This window comes from Rattus norvegicus, chromosome 2 (genome assembly GCF_036323735.1).
Source record: "Rattus norvegicus strain BN/NHsdMcwi chromosome 2, GRCr8, whole genome shotgun sequence".
Lineage (NCBI taxonomy): Eukaryota > Metazoa > Chordata > Mammalia > Rodentia > Muridae > Rattus > Rattus norvegicus.
Window position 1 is genome coordinate 187,968,848 of NC_086020.1, and position 26,326 is coordinate 187,995,173.

General features: G+C 48.1%; 1 protein-coding gene, 1 long non-coding RNA gene and 1 other non-coding gene across 37 annotated transcripts in view; 2 read left to right on the forward strand and 1 right to left on the reverse strand.

Moving 5' to 3' along the window:
• Positions 1–1,069: 1,069 nt before the first annotated feature.
• LOC102550575 (uncharacterized) lies at positions 1,070–20,133 on the forward strand. 3 transcript variants are annotated; one of them, XR_010063889.1, is made up of 3 exons: positions 1,070–4,530; positions 7,118–12,954; positions 15,942–20,133. It is a non-coding gene; the product is annotated as an uncharacterized LOC102550575 (long non-coding RNA). The 3 variants fall into 3 exon arrangements; XR_010063890.1 differs by lacking the exon at positions 15,942–20,133 and having other exon boundaries at positions 7,118–11,010; positions 11,091–13,965; XR_010063891.1 differs by lacking the exon at positions 15,942–20,133 and having other exon boundaries at positions 7,118–11,010; positions 11,116–13,965.
• Trnaq-cug4 (transfer RNA glutamine (anticodon CUG) 4) lies at positions 2,493–2,564 on the forward strand. The gene has a single exon. It is a non-coding gene; the product is annotated as a tRNA-Gln (tRNA).
• Pde4dip (phosphodiesterase 4D interacting protein) overlaps positions 13,155–26,326 on the reverse strand; it is a 196,936-nt gene continuing 183,764 nt past the window's right edge. For 12 of the 33 annotated variants that reach the window (XM_017591079.3, XM_017591075.3, XM_017591078.3 and 9 more), the window contains 11 exons: positions 26,051–26,170; positions 24,065–24,254; positions 23,417–23,541; positions 20,541–20,774; positions 19,018–19,137; positions 18,007–18,227; positions 17,144–17,287; positions 16,021–16,159; positions 15,724–15,770; positions 14,880–14,931; positions 13,158–14,174 (listed from right to left, as the gene is read on the reverse strand). In XM_017591079.3, the coding sequence (XP_017446568.1) occupies positions 14,032–14,174; positions 14,880–14,931; positions 15,724–15,770; positions 16,021–16,159; positions 17,144–17,287; positions 18,007–18,227; positions 19,018–19,137; positions 20,541–20,774; positions 23,417–23,541; positions 24,065–24,254; positions 26,051–26,170 (1,535 nt within the window). In that variant the 3' untranslated portion in view covers positions 13,158–14,031. Of the gene's footprint in view, positions 14,175–14,879; positions 14,941–15,723; positions 15,771–16,020; positions 16,160–17,143; positions 17,288–18,006; positions 18,228–19,017; positions 19,138–20,540; positions 20,775–23,416; positions 23,542–24,064; positions 24,255–26,050; positions 26,171–26,326 lie in introns of all 33 variants that reach the window. The other 21 variants (XM_063282460.1, XM_063282458.1, XM_063282454.1 and 18 more) reach the window with 6 other exon arrangements.

The following is a 26,326-nucleotide window of genomic DNA, read 5'->3' on the forward strand; positions in this document are numbered from 1 at the left end:
TTTGTATATTTTGGATATAAGGCCTCTATCTGTTGTAGGATTGGTAAAGATCTTTTCCCAATCTGTTGGTTGTCGTTTTGTCCTAACCACAGTGTCCTTTGCCTTACAGAAGCTTTGCAGTTTTATGAGATCCCATTTGTCGATTCTTGATCTTAGAGCATAAGCCATTGGTGTTTTGTTCAGGAAATTTTTTCCAGTGCCCATGTGTTCCAGATGCTTCCCTAGTTTTTCTTCTATTAGTTTGAGTGTGTCTGGTTTGATGTGGAGGTCCTTGATCCACTTGAACTTAAGCTTTGTACAGGGTGATAAGCATGGATCGATCTGCATTCTTCTACATGTTGCCCTCCAGTTGAACCAGCACCATTTGCTGAAAAGGCTATCTTTTTTCCATTGGATGGTTTTGGCTAAACCATCTTTTGATCTCCAAGCAGCCACAGGAAGTCGGAGCTGTATTCCCTGAATCTTCCCAGGAATATGTGTCTGTCACATATTCAGGACTTTCTCCTTGGAGAAACTCTTCTTTCCAGATTAAATTATTTCCATATTTGGGAACAGTTGAGCCATCTTTCTTATTTTTTCTTATTTTTCTCTTTTTAAATACATGAATCTATTTGCTTTGTACTCATTTAATAAAAGGATAATTTGAGAAAAATTAAATTCTACTCCTCTAGGCTGCCCCAGGACAACCACTATTGACCAGAAAACAACCGAAGCTGCAATTCCCTGCTGTTATTTTTTGAGAACGAAGCATGAAAAGGTTTCTTTGGTCTGGTGATCTCAGAGGTTCCTGCCCGTGCTTGGCTGGCACCTTGCTGTCAACCCAAGGTGAGGCAGGATCTTTACCACAGTCAATGCATGTCAGAGCAGGGAGCATATGGCCCTGTGGAGATGCTCCGTCCATGGCCGTCAGGAGTTGAGGGAAGAGGGAGAATGAGAGAAAGAAACCTGTACAAGGCATACAATTCAAAGTTGCCCCTCGCTGACCCACTTTCTCCCAGCAGGCTGCGTTTCCTAATACTCCCTTGATGAAATCTGTGCTCAAAAGTGCTGGAGCCTAGTCTTCACACGAACCTTAGGAGAAGCGAGGGGTATTGAAGATTTATAATCCAAACCTCAGCACCTATTGAAACTAATATAACCCAGTCTAAGGAAAATCCATGGCCTCAGTGTCTACTCCCACACAGACTCTAAAGCTCTGTCCGCCATTAAAGAATTAGTAGGTGGGGGTGGGGGCAAACGCCTTTAATCCTATCGCTCAGGAGGCAGAGGCAAGAGACTCTCTGGGAGTTCAGTGCCAGCCTGGTCTACAAAGCAAGTTCCACGACAGCCAGGGCTGTTACAAAGAGACTGTGTCTCAAAAGACAAAAAGAGTTAGTAGTGGCCAGATGTTAGCTGTGGAGGTCTGAGTGGGACAGTCTGTGCCATCCGGTGTTTGCAGGTCTAAGCTGCAGCAGTTTTAAGGGTCTATGACACAGTCATGTGCTTTCCCGTGATCTCTAGGACTGTATTTGGGAAACCACCCACATTCTGAATAGTAAAATGTAGATGCTTTCTCAACTACCACCTGACGCCAGGACGGAAGCGCGTGTTCCCCTCCTACATCGATCTCAGCTGTAGTTTGCTGACCTTTTCATTCTAAAGTGGCAAGTATCACCTAGTTTTCTCCTCATCTTAATGGCATCAAAGACCCGTGTTCTCTCTCCGTACACGTGCTGATGTAGCCACGAGGGGGCGCTGAGAGGAGCTGCCACCAGCTCGAAAGAAACACTGTACTCAAGCACAATCTTGCAGTTCCGGGCGATTCAGCGAAGCGTCACTGAGACCCTACCTCTGACTCTGTCCCGTACTCACCTTAGGCCAGCGCTGCCCTGGCTCGAAGGGCTGCCCGGATCGTTTCGCCCCGTCTCCTGTACAGACCCTACAGCATTCTGACCAGAGATGCTGCGACGCTCCTCCAGAGGGGGCCCGCCTTCCTTTCTTCCCATGGCTGCAACTTCCCGATGATTTGTGGCCTGGGCTGCGCCGGGGGTTGAGGAGCACGAAAGAGAGGGACAAGGACTAAGAAGGAGTAAAGAGGTGAGGGCTGGAAGAGAAATTAGGGAATCGGGATAGAAATCATTAGAGCTTTCTGGACAATACGGGGGAAAAATTACAAACAAAATAAACCTTTTCCGGGGGGTGGGCCAGAGAGCGCCTGCGCAAGGGATTGTAAATCAGAACAAGAGACCAGCTATATAGGAACAAACCGCCTTGCACTTCCCTGCTCCCAAAGTGTTAAGTCCACTTTCTCATTCTCTGAGAGCCACTTACCCCGCTACACCCCACACGCCAAGAGCGGAACAGAACGATCGTATGTGCGATTCTTCCGGTTGTGAATTAGGGTGCTCTGATCCTGACTGTAAGAAAAGTGCTTGATGAAGAAATCGTGGGCACGATGGAAGTCGAAAATGGATTTGGTCACCTATCGTGAGTCAAAGCCTCTCCACATATATGGTTCCATGGTGTAATGGTGAGCACTCTGGACTCTGAATCCAGCGATCCGAGTTCAAATCTCGGTGGGACCTATCTCTTTAGTTCACACAGGAACTATTTTCCTTCCGTTCATATCCCTGACTTAGCACAGGAAGGAAAGGGGAGCAGGCCCTGGCATCACACCTGCCTTAGATCAATTGCCTGCCGCATTTGCGTCCTATCTCTCCGTTCAGAGACACCAATCCACACCGTAGCTGCCTGAACACGACACCGCAATAGGATATCCTGTCCTCTGCGACCGGCCTGGCCCGGGGCTCGCTGCCATACCGCGACTCCGCGACCCTCAGGTCTGCCATGTTTTCAGGTGACCTGGGGACGAAAGATCTCCCACACCCGCGAGGCAGCGTACCACGTCCTGGCTTCCCGCACACCCGCCGCTCCCTCTCCTGTTCCTGCATCTGTTGAAGGGAATTTAAACCAGCTTAGCCCTTCTTGGGTTTGAGCAGTTTCAATGCGTTTCAGTTCATTAAACTTCTGAGATTCTATTGAAACCAGTAGAGGCCGCAGCAGTTTTCTAAATTGAGATCAAAAGCTGAGCTTAGATCGCAGTGGCTCCTCCCCGGGCCACTAGCCCGAAGTCAGCAGCTGAAGCTTCAGCCCCAGAGCTCTGCCCCAGGAAAACTCCGTTGGAGAAGGCCGTGGGAATGTAAGAGGAAAATAAATAGTCTTCACGTATAGGCGCCTGGAGAAATTTAAATAATTGTTTTCCTGTGGTTGGAATTTTGGGTAGTTGCGAAATACTGAAAAGTATAACTTTTTTTTTAGAGAGTTCAGTCTGGGACCTGAAAAGAAATGCCACAGAGATGGTCGAGAGAGGTGAGGGAGATTTGGGGGAAAAAAAAAAAGTCCCAATGCTTTGGCCAAGGAGGCGGTCCCCTCCCCCAGGTAACCTGAGGAGCCAGAATGGAAAGATCTTCAGCCCCTCAGATCTGGGTTGGTGTTTCTCAGGAAAGTAAACCTCTCTGGCTACTCAACAGCTTCCCTCTCTCGGTAGTGCTCATTGGCTCCTCTGCTACCCGCGGAAGCCCATCCTCCGTGACTCAGTGGGTACTGACTGCTCTTGTTCCGAATGCTGGGGTAAACATCCCATTCCTCTATGGACTCTGACCGGGGCCCACAGTCTGTGAAGATCCGAAGTAACGATGCAGGCCAGCTCCTGAGATAGAAAGAGAAACGCCCATAAGCTTCCTGAGGCCCCTTACTTGCCCCATCTCTGCGGGATACCTTAGGGCACTGGTAGAAAAAATACAGACAATAGTTGCCATAGATCTTGCATAATCCTCCCTGTTACAGAGTTGGGGACCAGCCTGCTCCAGAACAGACATTTTGAGGGTGTTCTAGTTTGCTTTTCTGTTGCTGATTTAAAACATTCTGACCAAAAGCAGCTAGGGTAGGAAAGGGTTTATTTTGTTTCATAGATCGTGGAGGGGAGTCAAGACGGGACCTTTAGGTGGGAACTTGAAGTAGAAAGTGTGGAGAGAGCTTACTTGCTGGCTTGCTCTCAGGCTCTGGCTCAGCTTTCTTATTCAGCTCACGCATACCTGCCTAAGGTATGAACCATCCAATGTGGGCTGGGCCGTCCTACACCAATTAACATTAAAGAGAATGATCCACAGACATGCCCACCAGACAATTTGATCTAGGCAACTCCCCACATGGGGCTCTCTCTTCCTTGACACACTGTCAAGTTGACCACCCAAGATTAGCCATCGAAGAGGACACTTGAAATAAACATGCTGGAGTCTGGGAAAGCCCTTTTCACCCCCACGGTTTGCACTCAGTAAGTATAAATAAAGAACACAGTCACTCCACCAATATAACATATATATAACACACGCCTGGAATTAGGCCTGCAAGGATGAACTGGCCAGCACTTTCTCCACGGAGCTCCCGCAAATGAGAACTGCATTTCTGTGACTCTGACTCCTGAGGAGCAAGAACCAGGAGAGAGGAGCAGCAGGGATACTGGGATCATATCCGACTCAGAAGGGAAACAAAGTGAGTATGCCTTCAAGCCGGGTTCAGGCTTCACAGTAAAAGACAGCAACTTTGGTTTCCTCTAAGTGGGAAATTTCCCACTGAAATTCAAACACGGATCGCTGGATCCGGAGTCTAACATTTGCACCACCACACCATGAAATCACTGTGCTGAGCAGCTTCTGATTGGCTGTAGGGTTGCAAATCCACCCCTCACCCCACCTCACTCCCCTCCCCATGCCCTAAATAAGCTGTTCTATACTATATGACGGCCCTCAGGGGGAAGGGGTGCCTCAGCATGGGCTGGCAGAGGCGCCCTCTTCCACCTCACCATACCACAACTCTACCAAACATATTCCTGGTTCTTTCTTTTTATAAAACACAACGCTGCCTATTCTTTAAGTTTTCCCCTTCTGGAATGAGAACAAATACTTTTATGGGACTGGACACAAAGAAGGGCGTTTTAGGCCCTTAGGAAGGCCCCAGCCTGGTTCATGTTGCTGGAGCTTTCTTTTGCGATGGAAAATCCCTGCCCTAAGCTTCCCTTGCTTTTTCTTTGTAGCTGTCTATGTCCCAACCCTCAAGTGGCCTCCAATGATTTTCCGGAGCAGGATTTGATTCACTGACTCCAATCCCTCCTTCCCCCTTCATTTTTGTGCTTTCCTTTCTGCCTTCCCCTTGTAACATTCCCCACTGCTTAGGGTCCAACCCCAGTCCTCCTTGACACACTGTCTTTTCCTGAGAGACAGTGTGGTGAGGTGTGTGTTTGGGGGGGGGGGCAAAGATAGTCAACATAGAAAGGGCTACGGGAAAAGATGGGGAAGAATATGTATTCTCTTGGCCCTATCTTTTGGGTGAACCCCAAACAGGCAATGTCCTGCCACAAAAGGCGAAATTAACTTTTTTTTTAAAAAAAGATTTATTTAAATAAGTACACTGTAGCCGTCTTCAGACACACCAGAAGAGGGCATCGGATTCCATTACAGATGGTTGTGAGTCACCATGTGTGCTGGGAATTGAACTCAGGACCTCTGGAAGAACAGTCAATGCTCCCGTCTCTCCAGCCCCAAAATCAACTGTTAAAATTTTAGGAATTTCACAACCACAGAGAGCCTTCTTCCTTGCCTGCGGAGCCCCCGGGAAAAAGCCCCCAGGAAAGCACACAAAATGTGGTTTTACTTGGGTAGGTTCCCAGAGAAGCCCACCTAGAGGTGTGTCCAAAGAAAAGCCCTAGTTGCCCTTATTAGCGATGAGTAGGAGAAGGTGTAGGCACTCAGGTAGCTACATTCTGTTTCCCGCCTCCTGGTGCCTGCAGCCTCCACACTGCTGTACCCGGAACACCCGAGGGGGAGCATAACGGTGTGTGAGTTCGTGCTTGGAATCTTCATGACCTGGTCACCCACGAGCTTCTCAAAACAGCTCCTACAGATCACACTGTGTCCTTGGTATGCCACCCAGAGTGATGGTCAGGAGCAGGGCATTGGACTTAAGGAGAAAATAGTGCTCTCTACACATTCATGGCTGTCCCTGTCGCCCCCCGCCCCCACTTCCTTGCCCTCATATTTTCAGGATCCACTCTTCCTTCCACCTGCTGTTTCCTCTCTAACTGTATTGCTTCACACCATCCCCAGGTTAAGGTCACCGATGAGGTGGTAGGCACACTGCCATTTTAGACAGCATTTTCTTTACATTTTCCAGGAAGATTTGGTAAACGCTGGTAAGGTTTAAATGAATATGCACTTGTGAAAGTTTTCACATCCTCTAATTTGGAGATTCTTAAGAATTAAAACTTGGAAAGAGTAAAGTGGGAACCTGTTACTTTAATATTTATTATTTGTATCTATGTTTAAGAAGGTGTCAGGTCCCCTGGTGATGGAGTTACCTCAGTTCTGAGTGGTCTTACATGGATGCTGGGAACTGAACTCTGGTCCTTGACAAGAGCAGCAAACTCTTAGTGGCTAAGACATCTCGTTAGCTCCCTTAGTAGCATTTTGATCCCCAAGGACCTCTTTCATAGAACACTTCCTGGGTGTTCTTAGGTGACAGACTCAGGTTGAGGAAGACATTGAGTTGTCTCTCCCCAGTATAAAGAAAGATCATTTTCTCCCCTAAAGTTCTTCAGTTCCATCTAACCATGACATCAGTTCAAAGTAGGTGACAGATACAGCCCCAGATCAAAAATCCAAAACCTCGTTGAAACCATCCATTTCAGGTGTGGATGAACTTTTCTGCAAAGGGACTACTTTTTTGACTACAGGCTCCCTCCTTTCTTCCTTCCTCTCCTTCCTCTCCTTTCTTCCTTCCTTCCTTCCTTCCTTTCTTTCTTTCTTTCTTTCTTTCTTTCTTTCTTTCTTTCTTTCTTTCTTTCCTTCTTTCTTATTTTTGACTCTGTTAAGTCCAGTGTGATCCAGTCTCACTGTGCTGCCAAGGATGGCCTTGGAGTTTTACTTTACAATCCATTTATTTTGACTTTGTGTGTATTTTCAAAGTTTAGACCAAATAAGTTATAAAGAATTAAAACAATTTTTTTAATATTTGCAGTGAAAACAGGAGCAGAGGGTGGTGGGAGGTATGTGGACATAGAGCTAAACTCTTTACTCTCTGACAGGCAAATGGTTGACAAGCGGTGACCTTCGTCCTGCTGGAAATAGAATAAAGCAGCACCTGTTCTGCCACTTTTTTGCCCTGTCCACACAGACAAAAATCTCTACTTATTTGGAGAGCTTGGCCTCTAAGTTAACGAAGCTTGGCGGGGTGTGTGCTGAGCTCTTGGAGTGTACAGAATTCACCAGTTCACACTGAAAGGAGCTTGAAATTCTAAGTCCAGCAGGTGAGACGTCAACAGCAGGAACCAACAGGCCCATCTTAGTAATGAGATGCGGATGAAGGCTTAGAGGCAGCGGTGGACTCTGGATCCTGGAATTTGGGTACAAAAAGGACCTGAAAAGTCTCTCCAGACGGTACCCCACAGTTGACGGTCCTTCATGACCGACCTTCATGTTGTACTCACAGGTCATGTTTAGACAGCCACACAGGGAGGAGCTAGAGGAGCAGGAAGGGCCCAGAATTGGGTGGTGGGATGGCTGTTCTTGGTTGTCAACTTGACTACATCTGGAATGAACCAAAATCCAAGTGGCTAGATCCACCCGTGACGGGCATTTGAAGTGGGAAGACCCACTTTCAATCTGGATCTTTTGAGGTGGGAAGATCCACCTTCAATCTGGGCCATGCCTTCTGGATATTCCATTTTCCCATTAAACCTCTCTAGAAAACTCCCTCAGGGGCAAACCCAGAAGTGTGTCTTCTAGGTGGCTGTGAATCCAGTCAAGTAAACAGGGAAGAGTAACCAGATTGGAAATGCCACAGCGCCCAACCTCCACCACAGGTTCTTGATCCCTTGGATGTGAGATAGTTACGGTCACTATTTTAACATAAGCCAAAAAATAAACTATATGTGTGTATATATGTGTATTCATCCTATAGGTCCCGTTCCTCTAGAGAACCCTGACTACTACAGGGGTAGTATTCAAGGAAAAAAACCTGCAGAGTACAAGAACTCTTGCAGTCTACTGGTCTCCAGAAACCCACCCTTGTAGTATAATTAACAATTAAAATTACTGGACAAGGCCAAGAACTTACTTTTGAAAAATTCAGGAGATATCCTCATAGTGTATCTAGCAATGGTTTTTGTTTGTTTTAAAGTAACTTTTATTGGCCTGATGATGTAATGTCATCTGGGGCTCTCCGCCTCCCTCTGCTAACCTCGGCCTAGTCCTGGAGGCTTCTAGTCTCCATTCCGTCTAGTCTAGGACTAGAATGTTTTCAGCCTGAGACTTACTGCTACGTAAGTCCACCTCTTCCTAGTTCTTTCTGAGTTCCGGCTGGCTGGTCAACTCAGCGTTCTGCCTCAACCTCTTCTCCACACTGACTGATTCAAACTGGCTTTTCTCTCTGCCTCTGAATTGCTTGGCTTGGCTTCAAACTAACTCTAGCACTCTTTTCTAATCCTCTGGCTTCTTCTCATTTTCTTGCTCATCTGTCTGTACCTGTGTCTAGCTTGTTCTCTCTTCAATGTGTCTGTGCACAACTCTCCCAGTTAAACTGCCTCCTTCTCCCTCTCTGCAGCTCTACTCTCCCCCTTAACTCCACTGCACTGCTGTCCAGGAACTCTCCTGTGTTCTTGTACTGTACCCTCTTCCTCCTGTGCTGTCTGTCTCTCCCTTAAGTACCTCCCCTTCCCCTCTCTTCTCATGAGTGTTGACCGTTTCCTAGTCTGTCAAATCTTTCTCTGGTTTGTCACTTTCTGCCACTCTATTAGACATCACTTTCAAACATGGGTGTTTCCTTCTGCAAACTAACTTTACCTTCGTTGTTTGGGATTAAAGGTGAGTATTAAGGGTGTGTTTATATTCTAGCCAGAACAGGATGTCTCTCTACAGCCCTGACTGTCCTGGAACTCTGTAGAGCAGCCTGGGTTTGAACTCACAGAGACCTGCCTGTTTCTGCCTCCTGAGTGCTGAGATTAAAGGCATGCACCACCATCGCCTAGCTTCTGTCAACGTTCTAATAACCTTTTATTCACTGGGATTTAATTATGTATTTTCCTTTCTTTCCTACCTAAGGGAATTCAGTTTTCCAACTGAAACTCAAGCATGACAGCTGACCCAATTAGGGCAGTTAAGGTCAGTTAAAGGGAGAGAGGCACTCTTCTTCCTCAGACAGAATTTAAAGGCCCTCCTTACCCAGGGTGGCCCTGACAGCCTTCAGGTAGGGCTACCAAGAGCAACTGACAAGGGCACGGGTTAGCTGAGCATCTAATCTTAAAGCTCAGCTGAGTGAAGTGGCCACAGGACTTCCTTACCCCAAGATGCCTCCAGGTACCCAGCTCACATGATACTCCACCAGGAAAGGGACCTTTGTCCTGGTGTCCTGCTGTCCTCTGCATCTGGAGCCTTCAGGGACCAGGCCTGACTGAGCAGGAAGAGAGGAGAAACACCCTGGGGAGAGGCTAGACCTGATGTGACTTAGCATCTGGGCAGCAGGCAGTGGCCTCACAGGAAGGAGAGTGTCATGTGGGATGCTTATTAGAATGAATAGTCTAGGCTAAGAGTAGAAGCTTTCCAGATTTCCACATGCTGACCTTGCTGTGGGCAAGGAATTGAAGCGTCTCTTCTTTTTGGCATCTCTAACTGGTTAATGCATGTGTTGTATAGGAGCTGCAGCATTCAGACAGATTGCTCATGAGAGCTGTAAGAGAGAAAAGGGTCACTCACAGCAGTTGGCTTAAGGACTTGAAAAACCCAATAGTGGGATGGGGTAGGATGTCGGATACGCTGGATGGCTTAACAGATAACACAGTATTTCCCCTTATTGAATAAGAGCCAGACGGTCGCTAAGTGGCTCCGCTTCACGCATTTCAAGGCGGTGTAGCCCACTAAGGCTTTAAAATAAGCTGTGTGTATGATGTCAGGGTGTGCCGTGAGAAGGGACCATATTGAACGACTCCATGTGTTGACACTGATGATGAAGATGATGATGATGGTGGTGGGTTCTACGTAACTCTAAATGACCAGGGACCAGTGAACCCAAGTAGAAGATTGGAGAAGGTTTATACAAGTGTGGACCACGAGGTTAGAGCAGCTGAGGTTTCAGAATCAAAGGTCAAGGCATATAGGGCTCTGACGGTGCAAGCACAGGTGGTATGGCCTTTCTGCACTGGTGACCTCAGGAGGAGTCTGACTAAGGTTGACAAAGCATTAATCACTTCCCCCTAGTAAGCTAAAATTGAGAGGGGTGGTATTTCATCTTCCTCCTCCTCTTCCTCTGCCTCCTCCTTCCTCCTGAGGCCATTGGAGAAATAAACAGACTTTTTTTTAAAGCATACAAAAACTCCCCAAATCCCACATTCAGTATATGGATTTTTGTATCTTTGCTATATGCTTTGTATTGTCAATATTTAACTATCTTGGAAAGGTTTTATATTGAAATTGAATATATTGACAATATATCTACTCTGACATACACATACATACATATATATATGATGTGTATATATGATGAACTATTGCTACAGTGAGCTATTAGTATATCTGACTTTTTATTACCTTTATTTATTTACTTATTATGTATGCCTGTGGTCATGTGTGCGGAGGTCAAAGGTAACTTGAAGCACTCGGTTCTCTTCTTCCACTGTTCAGGATGTCATGGCTTGTTGGCAAGCTCCTCTACCCACTGAGCCTTCTCCCAGCCCAGTCTGTCTATCCTTTCTGTTGCATTGTGTATAAGTATTGCTGAGAACACTTAGACCTAATGTCTGCATATTTTGAGTAGAAAACATTAACTGCAGTTCCAATGCTGTCCTTTGGGTCTCTAGAACTCAGTTCTGTGAAACTGAAGCTTTGCATCCTCTGATGAAAATCTCCCCGTCTCTTCCGATGCCTCCTTGTCCCTGGTGACCAACACTGGACTCCCCTTCAAAGTCCTTGGATTGAGAGTGCTGAGGTCAGTGAAGCGCTGGGTGCACCAGCAGTTACAGTCAGTCAGAGAGCTCTGACTTCACGAGTGGACTGGCTTCTCAATAGATTCCTAATTTCATGACCTTTTTAGGGAAGCGGCAAAGGGTCAGTGGTAGAGCCAAGTTGAAGAGAGTGGGTCATCCTGGTGAGCGCTGCCTCCCTTGGAGCCTGTACTGTGGGTGGTTGTGAGCCATCAGGTGAGTTCTGGGAACTGAACCTGGGTCCTCTCAAGAGCAGCATGTGCTTGCTCTTAACACTGAGCCCTCTCTCCAGCTTCTGGTGATTGTTCAGTTGGCTTTTTTAAAATTTATTTTTATGATTTTAAAGTATATGGTGTGGGGGTAGCATGGGTACACCATGAGTCTGCAGAGACCAGTGTCAGTGGATACCCCAGGAGCTGGAGTTAGAGGCAGTTGTGGGTCACCTGACATGGCTGTTGGGATCCAAATGTATGCCCTCTCAAGAGCAGCATGTGCTCTTAGCCACTGAGCATCTCTCCAGCTCTGCCTCTGGGTTTCTTAATGATAGCTTCTCCTCTTCCCCCTCCTCACCCCTTCCTCCTCTTGCTGCCCCTCACCCCTCTTCTTTCTCCACTAGTTCCTTTTCTGCCTCTTCCTCCACTTCCTCCTCCACCACCACCACCACCACCACCACCACCACCACCACCACCACCACCACCACCACCACCACCACCACTACTTCTTCTTCTTCTTCTCCTCCTCATCCTCCTCCTTCTTCTTCTTCTTTTTCTTTTTCTCTTCTTCTCCTCCTCCTCCTCTTCCTCCTCCTCCTCTCCCTCCTCCTCCTCTTCTTCTTCTCCTTCTTCTTCTCCTTCTTCTTCTTCTTCTTCTTCTTCTTCTTCTTCTTCTTCTTCTTCTTCTTCTTCTTCTTCTTCTTCTTCTTCTTCTTCTCCTCCTCCTCCTCCTCCTCCTCCTCCTCCTGCTCCTCCTCCTCCTCCTCCTCCTCCTCCTCCTTCTTCTTCTTCCTCTTCTTCTTCTTCTTCATTTTCTCTTCCCCCTTCTCCTTTTTTACTAGGCCAAGCATTTTATTATCTTTTTAAAATTTTATTCCCTGGCTGCTTCAGCTTAATTTGCCACACAGAATGAATTGTATATACACACAAAAAAAGTGTGGAAGTGTCCAGTTGGCCTGGACTTAGAATGTTAGAGATCTAGATTTATCAGATCCATAGAAGAATTTTAAAAGTGGTCATGATTTAAAATAGCAGCTCCTATAACTTCTGTGAGTCCTTCAGAAGTTGTCTCAGTTCAGTCTGTCTCGTTCTTAGAAGTCTTATCAAAATTCTCCACAAGAGCTGGAACTACTACTACTGCTGCTGCTGCTGCTGCTATACTCCTACTACCACCACTAACTATTACTATTACCACTACTACTACTACTAATTCCTCCTCCTCCTCCTGCTCCTCCTCCTCCTCTTCCTCCTCCTCCTCTCCCTCCTCTCCCTCCTCCTCCTCCTCTCCCTCCTCTCCCTCCTCTTCCTCCTCCTCCTCTCCCTCCTCTTCCTCCTCCTCCTCCTGCTCCTCCTCCTCTCCCTCCTCTTCCTCCTCCTCCTCCTCCTCCTCTCCAGTAGGAAATGGTGCTTTTCCATCTGCAGATTGTTTGGGCAGCTTCATCCAGTCTCCTTAAAGTAGTCACACTGTCTGCACCAAGCTGGCTTAGGACACCGGGAAGCATTTCTGTCAGCTGCTCTGTCTCAGGGGAGCCTGTAATAGTGAAGGCTGAACTTCATGGTTGTCAAAATGGACCACTGTTTGTAAACATGCTCCCTTCCTCAATATCAGATATGTGTTCACACCTAACTTCTTTAAGAACTGCAGGTTTTATCACCCGCGGTGGCTGTTCTACTGATTACCTTCTTCTTCCTGTGGGCAGTGCCTTTCTCACATGCACACACTGTGTCTGCAGTTTGGTGAGTTTTTCCTGGCTCATGATCATCTATTTCGTCTTGTTGAAGTGGAATCCATGGGGGACTAGGGTTCACACTCGGGGTCCTTGGCAGACTAGCTAAGATAAGGCGCACACTGCGGGACACAAGATGGTGGCAGCATGTCTTTCATATTCTATATCCTTGTTCTGGGAACTGGTACAGAAATGAGAAGCAAAGGGAAGTAATTTCTTTATACACAGTTAGCTTTAATAGCCATAAGAAAGACTGCTTAGCGTCTTCTCACCCATCGCTCTGCACATTATGCTGGCCTTCAACACATAGCCATAGCGACATATATAAATCTATATTATACATTTATACACACACCCACGTCCTATGAGCACTGTGAAGACACAGTCTTCAGTACAGAGCAGGCCTTGCCCATGCCATTAAGAGGCACCGATATGCTGTTCACTAGACATTCAATAGGCATGATGTGGCCACCAGTCTCCAATTCCCCTGAGGGAAGTTAGGATTACAGGGGACAGCAGAGTTAAGGAAGTTGGTTCAACTTGAGATCACGTAAGAAACAGAAGGTGCTAGGCTAAGTGCAGGGCACCTACAAGTTACCACATTTGCTATATAGACTCTCTCTGGTGTGGTGGTAGAGACCAAAGTACTACCAGACTTGGCCCACAGAGCTGGCCTGGCCCAAGACTGGGTCAGTGAGGGGTTTGGTAGTCTCCAACAGTGTCCGGCTGGACGCTGCCACTCAATGATGTGTGCTTTTACAACTGTCTGAGGAGCGTTGGCATTGGGACCATACATCCTGTTTGTGGGTGGTAAGGTCCTAGTTCCCCTGAGTTGGCTATCTTGAGGACAGATACTGAGGTGAGAACTGTAACGAGGTGGGCACCGTGCTGCTGAGGCTGTCTAGAAGCAGTGCCGGGGGGCCTTCTACACAGTCTACATGAGTTTTGCTTAGTGCTGGGCCCAGTGGGCCTTGGCTAATCATATTCATTGTCAGGATGCCACTTTCCTTCCTGCCTGTCCCATGTGGACACATCTCTGAGCCCTTCCGTGGAGCTCCAGCAGGGGAGGAGTCGGACCAGGTATTCCTCAGCAGACAGGCAGCTGTACTAGGGGCGGGCAGGCCCACCCTTCCTGCTGTTTTAAGGACTCCTGGCTTCGCCTTTTATGTGGCTCCTGGAAGGCAAGGGTCACAAGGCTGGAGTGCACATCAGGGCCCTGAAGGATTTCATCTGCAGACAAGAAGAAAACACACCTAGTCAGCATGAGTGTTCAGGCCCTGTTGGAGGCTGGAGTGAGAGGCAAATATTGCTGGAGCCAGGAGCCTGGTTAGGAAGGCAGGAAGCACAGGGGAGGGGGGGGAGTGTGGCCTGGAGAAGCTCCTGAAGGCCAGACTAGATGGAAGCCTTTCACACCCCTGGACTCTTGCTACTTATACCTCTGTACGTCGAGTGGCCAGACCCCGCCCATCTTCCTTCAGGAGCCCATTCATGTTCCAAATCAAGTAGTCCGAAGCAAATAAGCAAACGGAAACCAAGAGGGTCCTTCATATTTCCCAAGAAAGAAGTGCTAGGCAAAAGAGGAGCTGTGAGGACATTCAGCGGGAAGTCCTCCTGCTAAGTGCACGTCCCAGCTTTCTTTTTTTTTTTTTTTGGTTCTTTTTTTTCGGAGCTGGGGACCGAACCCAGGGCCTTGCGCTTCCTAGGTAAGCGCTCTACCACTGAGCTAAATCCCCAGCCCCTAACGTCCCAGCTTTCTGAGAGGGGCGGAGCCAGCAGGGCCTCAGAGGCAAGCGGAGCTGAGGTCTACCTTGGGTCAGCCAAAGCCACACAGCCAGTTAGTGACAGGCCTAGCACTGACAGCCTTCCAGGGGCCTAAGGAAACAGAGAGGAAAGCTTCCACAGGCTGAGCCAGTGTTGCAGAGGATGCTGGGTTACCTTGGCTGGGACAGGAATATGGCTGCACAGAGGCAATCTTGTAAGTGTTGTGCTACAGAGGCTCGGGAAAGAAAGGAGTTGTCAGAGAAGAATGAAGGGAAGTTAGACCAAGATAAAAGAGTGTGCTACATCACAGACCAGCCCCCTTTCCGCGTGGGTCTTAGCCCTGCTGAGATTAGGAAGTGTTGAGCAGATAGATGCTCAGCTTCTCTGGCAGCGGCAAGCCTACCCTCAGAGAATGGTTTCTGATCTTTAGCCACATCATCTGCACCAAGTCTTTTCTCACCCTCTTCCGGGGGAAGAGGCAGCACTTGGCATTTGTGGCATTTGTGGTAATCGTACAGAAGTCCTACCAGGGGTAGACCATCTTTCCTCTTAAGAGGCAGTGTTTATTTTCAGGTTTTCTTCTACACCAATGAGTCAGGATAAAGATTGTTCGGAAGCTTTACAGACAAGGATGCTTCCCACCTCACAGTGCATCCGGGGCAATTTGTAAGGTTCTACTCTGCTTTCTTTTCCAGAGAGCCCCTGAGGAAATTTGAGTGCACAGTGGGTCTCACAGGAAGACTCCAAATGTCTCTGTCCTCATGAGGCAACTGCACTACATTTCCCTGGCCTACCAATCCCACATAAAGGACAGAAAACTAGAGTGAAAGGGAGGGAGAATGACAAAGATGAGGGCACCCAGAGAGGTCAGGGGAGGGAGGCGGGGCTTGCTGAGGGACCACACCCTACACTGAACCAGAAACCTCTTAGAGTGTCAGCTAGCAAGGGGCCCCACAGACAGGATGAGAGCAGTGGGCTGAGGGGTATGGCTGGCTTGGAGCTACAGCACTGTCCTTACCTCTAAATTAGTCCGTGCTTTCTTCAAGACATCATGGGTCCTGGTCACTGGAAACATAAAATGGCCCCACAGATGTGGAAATTATCAGCTGAGTCGGGCTAGCTTGGCACGTCTCCCTAAAGCACTTTCTCTGCTACTGGGTGTGGTCTGTTGCTAGCCACGTCCTTCTATAACCCCCACCACCACCCCCATTATCTCATTCGCTCCTCTCTCAACAGTCCTGAGTCCCTCTGGTTCATGAGCTGCAAGACTGGGAGTCGGGAAAAGCCCTCCCCTATGTCCTCCAGGGACACCTACGATGGCTCACGATGAACTGCTCCATGCTTTTCTTCCTCTGGTTGGCCGTCTTCAGACGCACAGCAGTGCTCTGAAGGAGCTGTTGCTGTTGGGACACTTGGGCTCGCAGGTCTAGGAGTTCTTTCTCCATCAGTTTTCCCTGAGGAGGAGGGATAGACTCAGACAACATTTCCCAGGCTAAACACACCCTGAGCTTTGCAGTGGATTGCTATCTTCTCACCTTTTTATTGAATTCCCGCCATTAAAATTCCCCTAATGCCAGCAGGAGACAGCTGAGGACCAGGCCATCAGACAGAAATGGGGAGGGAAACTGAAGCCTGCTGGTGAGAACCTCGCTCTAGACCAACACCAAATCCCAAACGAAAGCCAGAGCTCTGTTTGGTCCAGTAGAATATCCTCAATTACTCATCATGAGTGACACTTAGGAGTTCAGGGATGTTATATCTGAAGAGAGGGGACTGGCCAGAGGACAGTGGCACTGTCTACAGATATCTGCCACCACAGAGATATGAAGCACCTTGAATTAGCACAGGTGGGCCCATAAAGACGGCAGTAACAGTTATCTGCAGCTGGAGTCTGGGGGAGATCCTAAAATGCCTCTAACATTCTGCTGGCCACAACCCACCTGAGAGACAAGAGACCCCAGGAGGTGGCTGACTTTCCCAGGCCTGACCCAGAGACACAAACTGTAAAAACTGTTGAGATCCCAGAACATGGCTAAGAGGCCATTTGCTCATGGTGCTGGCCTATGGACTTTTGATCACATGCACCTTAGGGATGAGGAAGGCCAAATGACAAGCAGGTCTCTTGACCAGCTCAGCTAAACTTCAGGGTACAAGACCTGGAAATGTCTGGATATGCAGGCTGACTGTGTCTACCTGCCATACTCTTTGCTTCTCTCTGGTGACTCATCAAGAGTTGGAGGGTGGGAAATGAACATGTTAGAACTGTAGCGATGGGGCCATGGCAGCTCTGAGGCTCCAGGAGGTCCCATGAAGATTCTGCCCATCCCAACTCTCCATATAACCCTGGACCATCAAGAAAGCCAAGGAGTCAGGAGCAGGGCGGGGCCATACTGGCACGGAAAAGTAGGCTTTAACCAGCCGAACCCACAGCCTCTTACCTCTTCGCCTACCAGTACAGAACCATGAGAGTTTGGCAAAGCTGCTCTCCAGAACATGGTGAGGAGGGAAGCTGACTCTTCTAGGCTGTGGTTCAGAGCCCTGGCGCTGCTCCGAAGCTCATGGACACTTTTGGTACCTGGTGCCTGGGGAAAGAAGACGGGGAGTCATGAATATCACTGGAACTGGGGCATCTTGTTGCTCCAAGCATGGGGCTCATGTTTCCTGTGTCAACAAGCACAGAAGAGAGGCCTGCTGGAAACCCTGGCTTCCCCTTACAGTCCCAGTCCCTTTGCCTGGAACCCTTCCCCCAGATGCCTGCCCTATAAGCCCTCAAAACTCATCCCTGTGTTACATCCACTAAGAAGCTGTACCTCCCTTGTCTCTAACGCAACCACAGAGGACAGAGCATGTCTATGGTGCCTTGTTGTGCGTATCAATAGGGAACTCTATCTTGCTCTTCAAAAGTGGGTCCTTGTAGATGAATTCGGCTATCCTATGCAAGCACCCATGAGTGTCCAGCTTCTCAAATGACATCATCATTGGTGCCTACTCCCTCTCAACCTCTAAGTGCCCTGTAGAGCTTTGATGGCTGCCTCCCCTCCTCCGCTCAGTCTGAACAGGGAAACCTGGGTTATCAGGTTTGCTCCCTTCCAATGCCAGCACTCCTATCAAAGTGCAGGGTTTTCTGGAGTTCTCCATCAAAATATCAAGTCAGCCTTCTCTGGGAGACAGAGAAGGGTCCCTACAGAATAAACATAAGCCACTTCCCCGGCTGCTGGGAGATGGGAAGCACAGAAGGAAGGCTGGGGCAAAGGAGTTACAGCCAGAGGACGGGAGTAACTAAGAGGTCAGGTGTGGCCACCTCTGTGCCCTGCGCGTCCAGTGCAGGGACGCTGCGTGCTGGCCTCGTGAGAGACAGTATCTTTTGGATCAGCAGCTTCCCTTCCCCAATCTGCTGCTGTAGGGTGTCGTAGTCATCCACATGGCCGATGACGTGTCTGCCGTGTCCACTGGCAAATGGGCCATCAGCAGCATCGACCTCCATCTTGGGAGGGGTCTTCGTTGCTGCAGACTCATCCGAACCTAGCGCAGACAAAGAAGCAGAAGTCGGACCCATCGTTGTAGATAATAATGGCCCCAACTCCAACTCCAGAGGGACAATGAGAGAGGCAAGAAGCAAGTCAGCCTTCAAGTCACTCTGCAGGGTGGCAGAGTCCACAGAGCACCTGGGTTCTGCACAGTCGTTTTAATGTCACTTTGATAGAGACTTCGATAGTGTCACCAGACAAAATTTAGAATTACCTGGGAGGCGTGGCCTCTGGGCTTGCCTATGGTGGATCCTTTTGATGACATTAACTTATGTGGGGAGGCACACCTTAATGGTGGACAGGACTGTTTCCTGTCACGAGCTGGGTGGAGTGATGAAGGGGCTCTAATGCTAGCATGCACGTGTTCCTGGCTCTCTGGTTCTGATGTCAGATGCTGTGCGACAGCTCCCTTAAGGTCCTGTGACCCCGTTGCTCTGGTGGAGCATAACCTGCAGAGGTGAGCCAGAAGCACACCTTTCTCACCTGCTCTGCTTTCTCAGGAAACTTCGTCAGGCAAAAAGGAAGGATACTGTGACGCCTTTCCACAGGGGAACCAGTCAGGGTAAATACTATTACTGAGTAGGTTTCTGGGTAAAGGATGTTGAACACAGGAGCCCTACTCAAGGGCAGGGCGATGACAGAGCGACCAAGGCAGAGGCCTGTGCATAGCATGAGGCTGAGAAAGATCGCTAGGCATAGGTGAGGCAGGGCCAGAGAGCCAACCAAAGGTTGTTTGCATCAATAATTTCCCATCACCACCTGAGTCCTTTTGTAGCTGTATTTACCATTGTTTGTCCTACTGATGATGGCAGAGTCTGAGCCAGGAACAGAGCACGAATTGCTGGGGAGGACCACGGCTGGAGAATTCAAGCCAACGTCCCGGACTGGAGGGGAAGCAGCTGAACCTAGGGAACACAACAGCCACTGTGTCAGGTCAACAAAATGCTGCATGTGCACAGCCCAAGATCAACCCCAGGGAACCGGCGCTCATAGGCCACAGCACGGGGAGACGGCAGAGCACTGTGAATGTTTCCTGAGAATGTCATTTCTAGTTCAAAAGATCAGTAGGTATTTTATAAGTCCGATTTTGGATATAAGTTTGCATGTAGGGTCCAGTACCATTATGACTTGAAGTGAAGTGAAATATAAATATGAGTGTGTGTGTGTGTGTGTGTGTGTGTGTGTGTGTGTGAGAGAGAGAGAGAGAGAGAGAGAGAGAGAGAGAGAGAGAGAGAAGAGAAGAGAAGACCAGGAGAGAGAGAGAGAAGACCGGGAGAGAGAGAAAGAGAGAGAGAGAGAAAGAGAGAGAGAGAAAGAGAGAGAGAGAGAGAGAGAGAGAGAGAGAGAGAGGAGAAGACCAGGAGAGAGAGAGAGAGAAGACCGGGAGAGAGAGAAAGAGAGAGAGAGAGAGAAAGAGAGAGAGAGAGAAGAGAGAGAGAGAGAGAGAGAGAGAGAGAGAGAGAGAGAGAGAGAAGAGAAGACCAGGAGAGAGAGAGAAGACCGGGAGAGAGAGAGAGAGAGAGAGAAAGAGAGAGAGAGAAAGAGAGAGAGAGAGAGAGAGAGAGAGAGAGAGAGAGAGAGAGAGAGAAGACCAGGAGAAAGGCTCAGTAGGAGATCACTTGACATGTCACTGACAAAAACAAAGAGTTTACCAGAGAATGAATGGGTTCACAAAGGTTGCAGTTCAGCTGTCTGGTCCTCACCCTGGATGTTATTAACTACAGCAAAGCTCAGTCATCTGGTCCTGATCCTGATCCCTTGGCCCAGTAACCCTTGCTTGCCTATTAAATGTCTTGGGATTCAATTTTCTCATGAGAAATACAAAAGAGGGAATGAACTTGTATATTTCAATGAACTTGTATATTTGAGGGAACTAGTAAATTTTAAAGCACTACATAAATATGAGGAATCAACTTTTATTGTTTCAAGTCCTTGACAATTATTTTATTTAATGCTATAGAATATAGCCCATATGGTTATATGGGCTATATTTTTTATAAGCCCCATTTTCAAGTGGCGTAGACTAAAACACCTGAGTGTTTAAATACTTTGCCCAAAGTAGACAAAGTAAGTTTCAGCTGTAATTACCTCTCTACCCTGAGCTTCACGTCCAGGGATGCTGCATGCTGGCTTGTAAGAGGCAAAATCACATTCTGGAGGCCTGACCCTACTTCCCAGGCTGTCAATCAGGAGGCCCCGGAGCGTCCCTGGATTGTGCCTGACCCTCACCCGATCGGTTCAGCAAGACTGTCCCCTGTCCCCCAGACACCCCAGAGCAGAAAGCTCTGGCTTCCCTCTTCTTACTTACCTTGGAAGGGTGGCTGCTGGTTTGCCAGCTCCGCCTTGGCTGAGAAGCTCTGGTTAACAGGGCAGGAACTGAGACTGGCTTTGCCAGCACCGTGATCCATCTGCTGTTCCAGCTGCAGCCGCAGACGGTTGTTCACTTGAATGCTCTGCTCCAACTGCACTCTCAGAGCTCGAATCTCTGCCACCAGGCAGCTCAACTCACCCGGGACTTGGTAACAGGAATCTAGGCTGAAGGCTGAAAGCAGAAGGGAGGGAACCCAGTGGCACCGACCAAGCATGTCCACGTGATAGTCAAATATGGCTCTGTGACATTCCTTTCTGCCAAGGGTCCCACTGGAGTCTCAGGGGCTCAGCCCCATGTCTGTGAGACACAACCCTTCTTATTTGCACGGAGAGCGCAGCAAGGCTGCATGTAACTAGCCTGGGATTTCTCTGAAGATCAGTTTAGTCATGCATGCCCACGGGGATTTGGACTGGCACGTGAGATTAAGCCTGCTGTGTTGTCTCTCAGTTAAATTTTATCCTGCAGGCTAGAAAGCAGGTCAGCACTGAACTAAAAAGGAGTGAAGGTCGAGGGAGGTGGTTTGATGGATTCTATATGCAGAGAGGATAAGCCAAACACATGGGGCTTCTGGGAGCAGGCCACAGGGAAGTCAGTCAGGTCTTAGACCCGGGCTCAAAATTCCTAAGTGAAGTTTCAATTTCTCATTTCCATTTACCACATGTATTTGACACATGGATAGAAAGAGCTAATCAGCAGTCTAGAATTCAACATTTCTTACCTGAAACCTGAGAACCACTGCATTGGTTTATATATGCTTGGCCCAGGGAGTGGTGCTATTAAGAGGTGTGGCCTTGTTGGAGTAGGTGTGTCATGTGGGATGGGCTTTAATACCCTCAACCTAGCTGCCTGGAATTGAGTCTTCCACTAGCAGCCTTCAGATGAAGATGTAGAACTCGGCTCCTGCACCATGCCTGCCTGGATGCTGCCAGGCTCCCACCTTGATGATAATGGACTGAATCTCTGAACCTGTAAGCCAGCCCCAATTAAATGCTGTCCTTTATAAGACTTGCCCTGGTCATGGTGTCTGTTCACAGCAGTAAAACCCTAACTAAGACAGCCACTTATATTTTGAAGGGCAGAATTAGTTTTGGATTTTACCAAGACCCTATTACACCTTCTACTACCTGCACTGCACATCTTGCCCACAGCCCTTAGCCCAACACGTATTATTTCTGTCACAGCCTATGTGGACAGTCTAAGCCGACAGAGACTGGCTCTCCTCCCATCACTTCAGATAGGCTTTGTCATCCAAGTACATGGAGAAGCCTGCAGTTTAGCTGCCTTGCTGGACTTTGGAATTCAAAAGAAAGAATTATGGAGCATTAGTGGTAATTGGTTTGAAATGAACTCAAGAAAGCACTAACAGAACAGTGCATGAAAGGGGTACACACACCCAGTGTGTGTGTGGGGGGGGGAGGGGCAGTCAGGATGAAGCAGCTTCAGAGATGAAAGTTCTAGTGTACTTTCTCTTCCTCTAGTTCTAAATTCTCACTAACTTTTGATTAATATTTTGGAAAAAATTCCCATCACCCATTGCCCTTATCGAGTTTAAGATTATATCATCTCCCCCCTTCCCCTTCTCCTTTCAACAATATAACCACCCCCTTCCAGTTGATGGCCTAGTTGTCGTCACAGGCACGCACACTCACACACACACACACACACACACACACATGCACACACACACGCATGCACACGCACACATACTCACACATACACACATGCACACTCACACACATGTACACTCACACACATGCAAACTCACACACACACACTCACACACACACACACTCTCACACACACACACACACACACACGCGAGCGCGCGCGCACACACACACCTGCTCCATCCCACAGTGTGACTCGTGTCTCCAGGCTGACCTTTGATGTTGGATAACCAGATGATGCCCTATTTTTCCTAGGACAAACTATGCCTTCGATGCCTTTGGTTCCCTGTCCAGGGCTGAGGCCTTATGTGCTATCCTCCTTCTGAATTAGCATGGCTATTGCTGTCCTTTATCTCCCCAGTAGCACCTTGTCTTTTAATCTAGAACATCTCCACATTTATCTAAAGTTCTCCCCAGATTGGAGGTCTCCTAATTCCTGACTAGTATGTTCTACCAGACTTAGCATCTTGAAACTTTGTTTTCCCCATGGAGCTGTCTTCGGTGAAAGTAAACTCCAGGCTCAGCTTTTAGGCTTTCTACATGGCAGCAGTCACTCTTCCCGCTGCCCTGACTTCTCACCTCTCCAGTACCGAGGGGCTCCCACAGGCAGACTTACACACTGCTCCACAGTCCTGGACTTCTGCCTTTCCTTCTCAGCCTGGTGAGCTCCTTAGACCTCCAGCTCTAATTTCCTTTCTCTCCCCTCCTCCATTTGGATTCTCAAATACTAGATTTTTGTTTCACCAGACAGAGAAACTGCTTAGTAAAGTACCTGATATTTAAACCTAGCCTTGAAACCTGAGACCTATTAGTTCTACTTCATTAGGCATTTTCCCCCTTTTGGTTTTGAATCCATTTCTCCACATGGGGAAGGGAGACAGGAAAGATGCTGACTGTATGGGCCGCCATGGTCTATCCTTCAGCACACAGTGCTCTTAACCTCAGAGTCATCTCTCCAGCCCAGGGTATTTCTTTATATAAACAAGACCATGCTATAATCTTGCCCCTGATTAAGTTGCTTTTTATTATTAAGTGGGTGAAGTGATTTCTTGCAGTCTGTCCTTAAGGGTTCCTAGGTTTGATCTGTTCATGTCAACAGTGCCTCACCCTTGGGTTTTACCGAGAATTGGGAGAGGGTCCGCATACCTTTCAAGCCCTTCTTAGGATTTTCGTAGAGGGACTCGTAGATCTGGAGCTCTGACTGCAGGGACAGGGAGAGCTGCTGTTTCTCCTCACACTGTTGTTGCAGGAGGGCCAGCTTGTGCTGCAGCCTGCCAAGGAGAGGCAAGGGTTCACTGAGCCGTGTGGGAGAAATGAGCTGTGAGCCAACCTTTGCCTCGTTGGCCTGGGATGTTGGCTTGGCCATCACATTCATTGAGCAGAGCCTGGGGCAGGTAAAGTTAGCCTGAAGTCCATGCACAGGCAGCAGTGTAAGCACACTACAGGCCCCTCTGCCCTACAGTGTTCTCCACGCTGACAGACATGTAGGGCTTTCCCTAGGATAGCAACTTGTACTTCATGAAGAGAGTGATGTCATACATCTAATGGCAAGTATGGGAATGCTCTCCTGCTGGTCTCTGGCAGACAGAAACCTCTGTAACAGGATTTCATCTCTCTACTTTGTAGTATAAAAAATCTGCAATCTTCCTTTTGCTCCAAGTGACCAGTGAGGCAGGAAAGTGAGGCAGGATTAGTAAAGGAGAAACTGAGGTTTCCAAAGGAGGAAACTACTGCTTTGTCAATATTCCTTCTGCACTGAAAAGTGAAGCTATTCCGTGCCAAGGCCCTGTTTACCTGGAGTTGTTTTCCTGGAGGGACAGCCTCTCCTCTCGGAAATGCACGATCTCATCCTGCTTCTCCTGCAAGTCTTCCAGAAGCTGCCGCCGCTCAGCCTTCTGCTGCTCCAGCTCCTTCTCCAGCTCCTGGAGCTGGGAACTTGAGGAAAGCAGAGCCTCCCTCAGGTGGTCCACTTCCTGGGAGTGTCCTGAAAGCAGGGCGCAGGGGCATTTATGTCATGACCTAAAGCTCATTAGAAAGACAAACCCAAACACACGTGAGGCCAGGAGAAGGAAGGTCCTGTGTGGCTGAGCAGTCTGGCTTTGCTTAGCTGGCCCTACATACGGGGGTTGTGTGGGGGTGGTGTTTCTTTGTGGTATCTGACCCTCCGTTTAACAACATCTGCCCTTGCTCTTAGGGGAGGCAGCGGGTTGCTGAAGCTCAGTGTTTTCTAGATGCTCACATTTAGCTGTGCCACTGTACATCTTCAGTCTTATCAAAGACCAGTGATAATTTCCTGTTTATGGTTTTTAGTATATATTCTTTTCAGCATTTTGAAAATTGGGACAGCTGGTGTTTTCTGGCATGTGACATCTCTCAGGTCAAAACTTAAAACTTTTTTTTAAAGATTTATTTATTTTGGGTTGGGGATTTAGCTCAGTGGTAGAACGCTTGCCTAGCAAGCATAAGGCCTTGGGTTCGGTCCCCAGCTCTGAAGGAAAAAAATAAAGATTTATTTCTTGTATATGAGCACACTGTAGCTGTCTTTAGACACACCAGAAGAGGGCATCAGATCCCATCACGGATGGTTGTGAGCCACCATGTAGTTGCTGGGAATTGAACTCAGGACCTCTGGAAGAGCAATCAGTGCTTTTAACCACTGAGCCCAGGTCAAAACTTTTGAAGATGATCTATAGGGACTCTTTTATATAAGGCTAATCCTTAGGTACAACTGTGTTCATTTGGAACTCTATCACTATTTCCTATCCATGAGGTTGTCCTCCTCTGTCCCAGCATGCACTGGTAGATTAATCTCTCTGCCTTGCCTTCATCCAGCAGTCTTGGTTATCTACTGGCAGGGGCCCTGCCTCTCATGTCTTTCTGAACTGACTTAGCACAAACGTATTAAGTAGCTACCTTAGAAACAATTCTTCTCATCTTTTGCCTCTACAAGCATTCTTTCATTCTGGACTTAATCCTTTCATTTATCTCTCTCAGTCTTTTAACAGCTGTTCAATAGATATTTATAAATAAAAATCATTTGTTATTAGTTATATATTGATTTAATCAAGTCATTAATACTATGTAATTTGCCTCCCAGGCCACATGGGCAATAATATCCACTTATAGATGAGTGTTAAGTAGGATTGGGAAAGTTCTAGAGGGCATGGAACCATAGGAGGACCACCAGAGAGCAGCCTGAAGGGAACTGTAGGGGAAGGCAGAGGAAGGGAGAACAGGACCCAGACAGCTGCCCAGAGCTGTACTTGTTCTGGGATGCATGAGAACACAGACACGCATGGTCCCTGGTTTTGTGGTTCCAATTAGCTGTGAGCAGACAGGGGGTGGATTCCAAACTGACAGAACAGACACTGCTCTTAGATGTAGGCAGGCTTTCAAAGGATAGGCTTCCTAGGGTTATTCAGTCATCGAACCTAGGAGCCTGGGGGCCAGGGTTACGATCTCTTATGCCAGCGGTTTTCAACCTTCCTAATGCTGTGACCCTTTAATACAGTTCCTCATGTTGTGGTGACCCCCACCAAAAAGTTATACTTCATAACTGTAATATTGCTACTGTTGTGAATCAGAATGTAAACACCTGTGTTTTCTGATGGTCTAGGCATCCCCTGTGAAAGAGTCATTTGATTCCCCAAAAAGTATCTTGACCCACAGGTTGAGAACCACAGTCTTAAGCCTTCTCTTTGCTTGTTTGATTGGTGATTGCCCTGGTGAGGGGAGAGACAGTCCTAGGAGGAAGTAGAAGTCTGGTTTTGCACAACCTACCCCTGGAAGCATGACTGAGCCGTGTCTGCAGGCTTTGGTTTTCTTCCCTGAGGGCTCTGTTCTCATTGTAGAGCTGAGGCATGGACTCCAGGCCCTGACTGTAGAAGTGAGAGGTGGAACCTGTCCGGGGGAAACACACGTCTCATGTAACAGTTGCTCTTTCCATCCCCTCAAAGATCTGCTGTTCCAAACCCAGCAGCAATCTCTGGCCCTCAAGGATTAACTTGAACACAGTGGCTGGGTGCCGAGTAGTATGTGTTTGCAGAGCATGCGGCC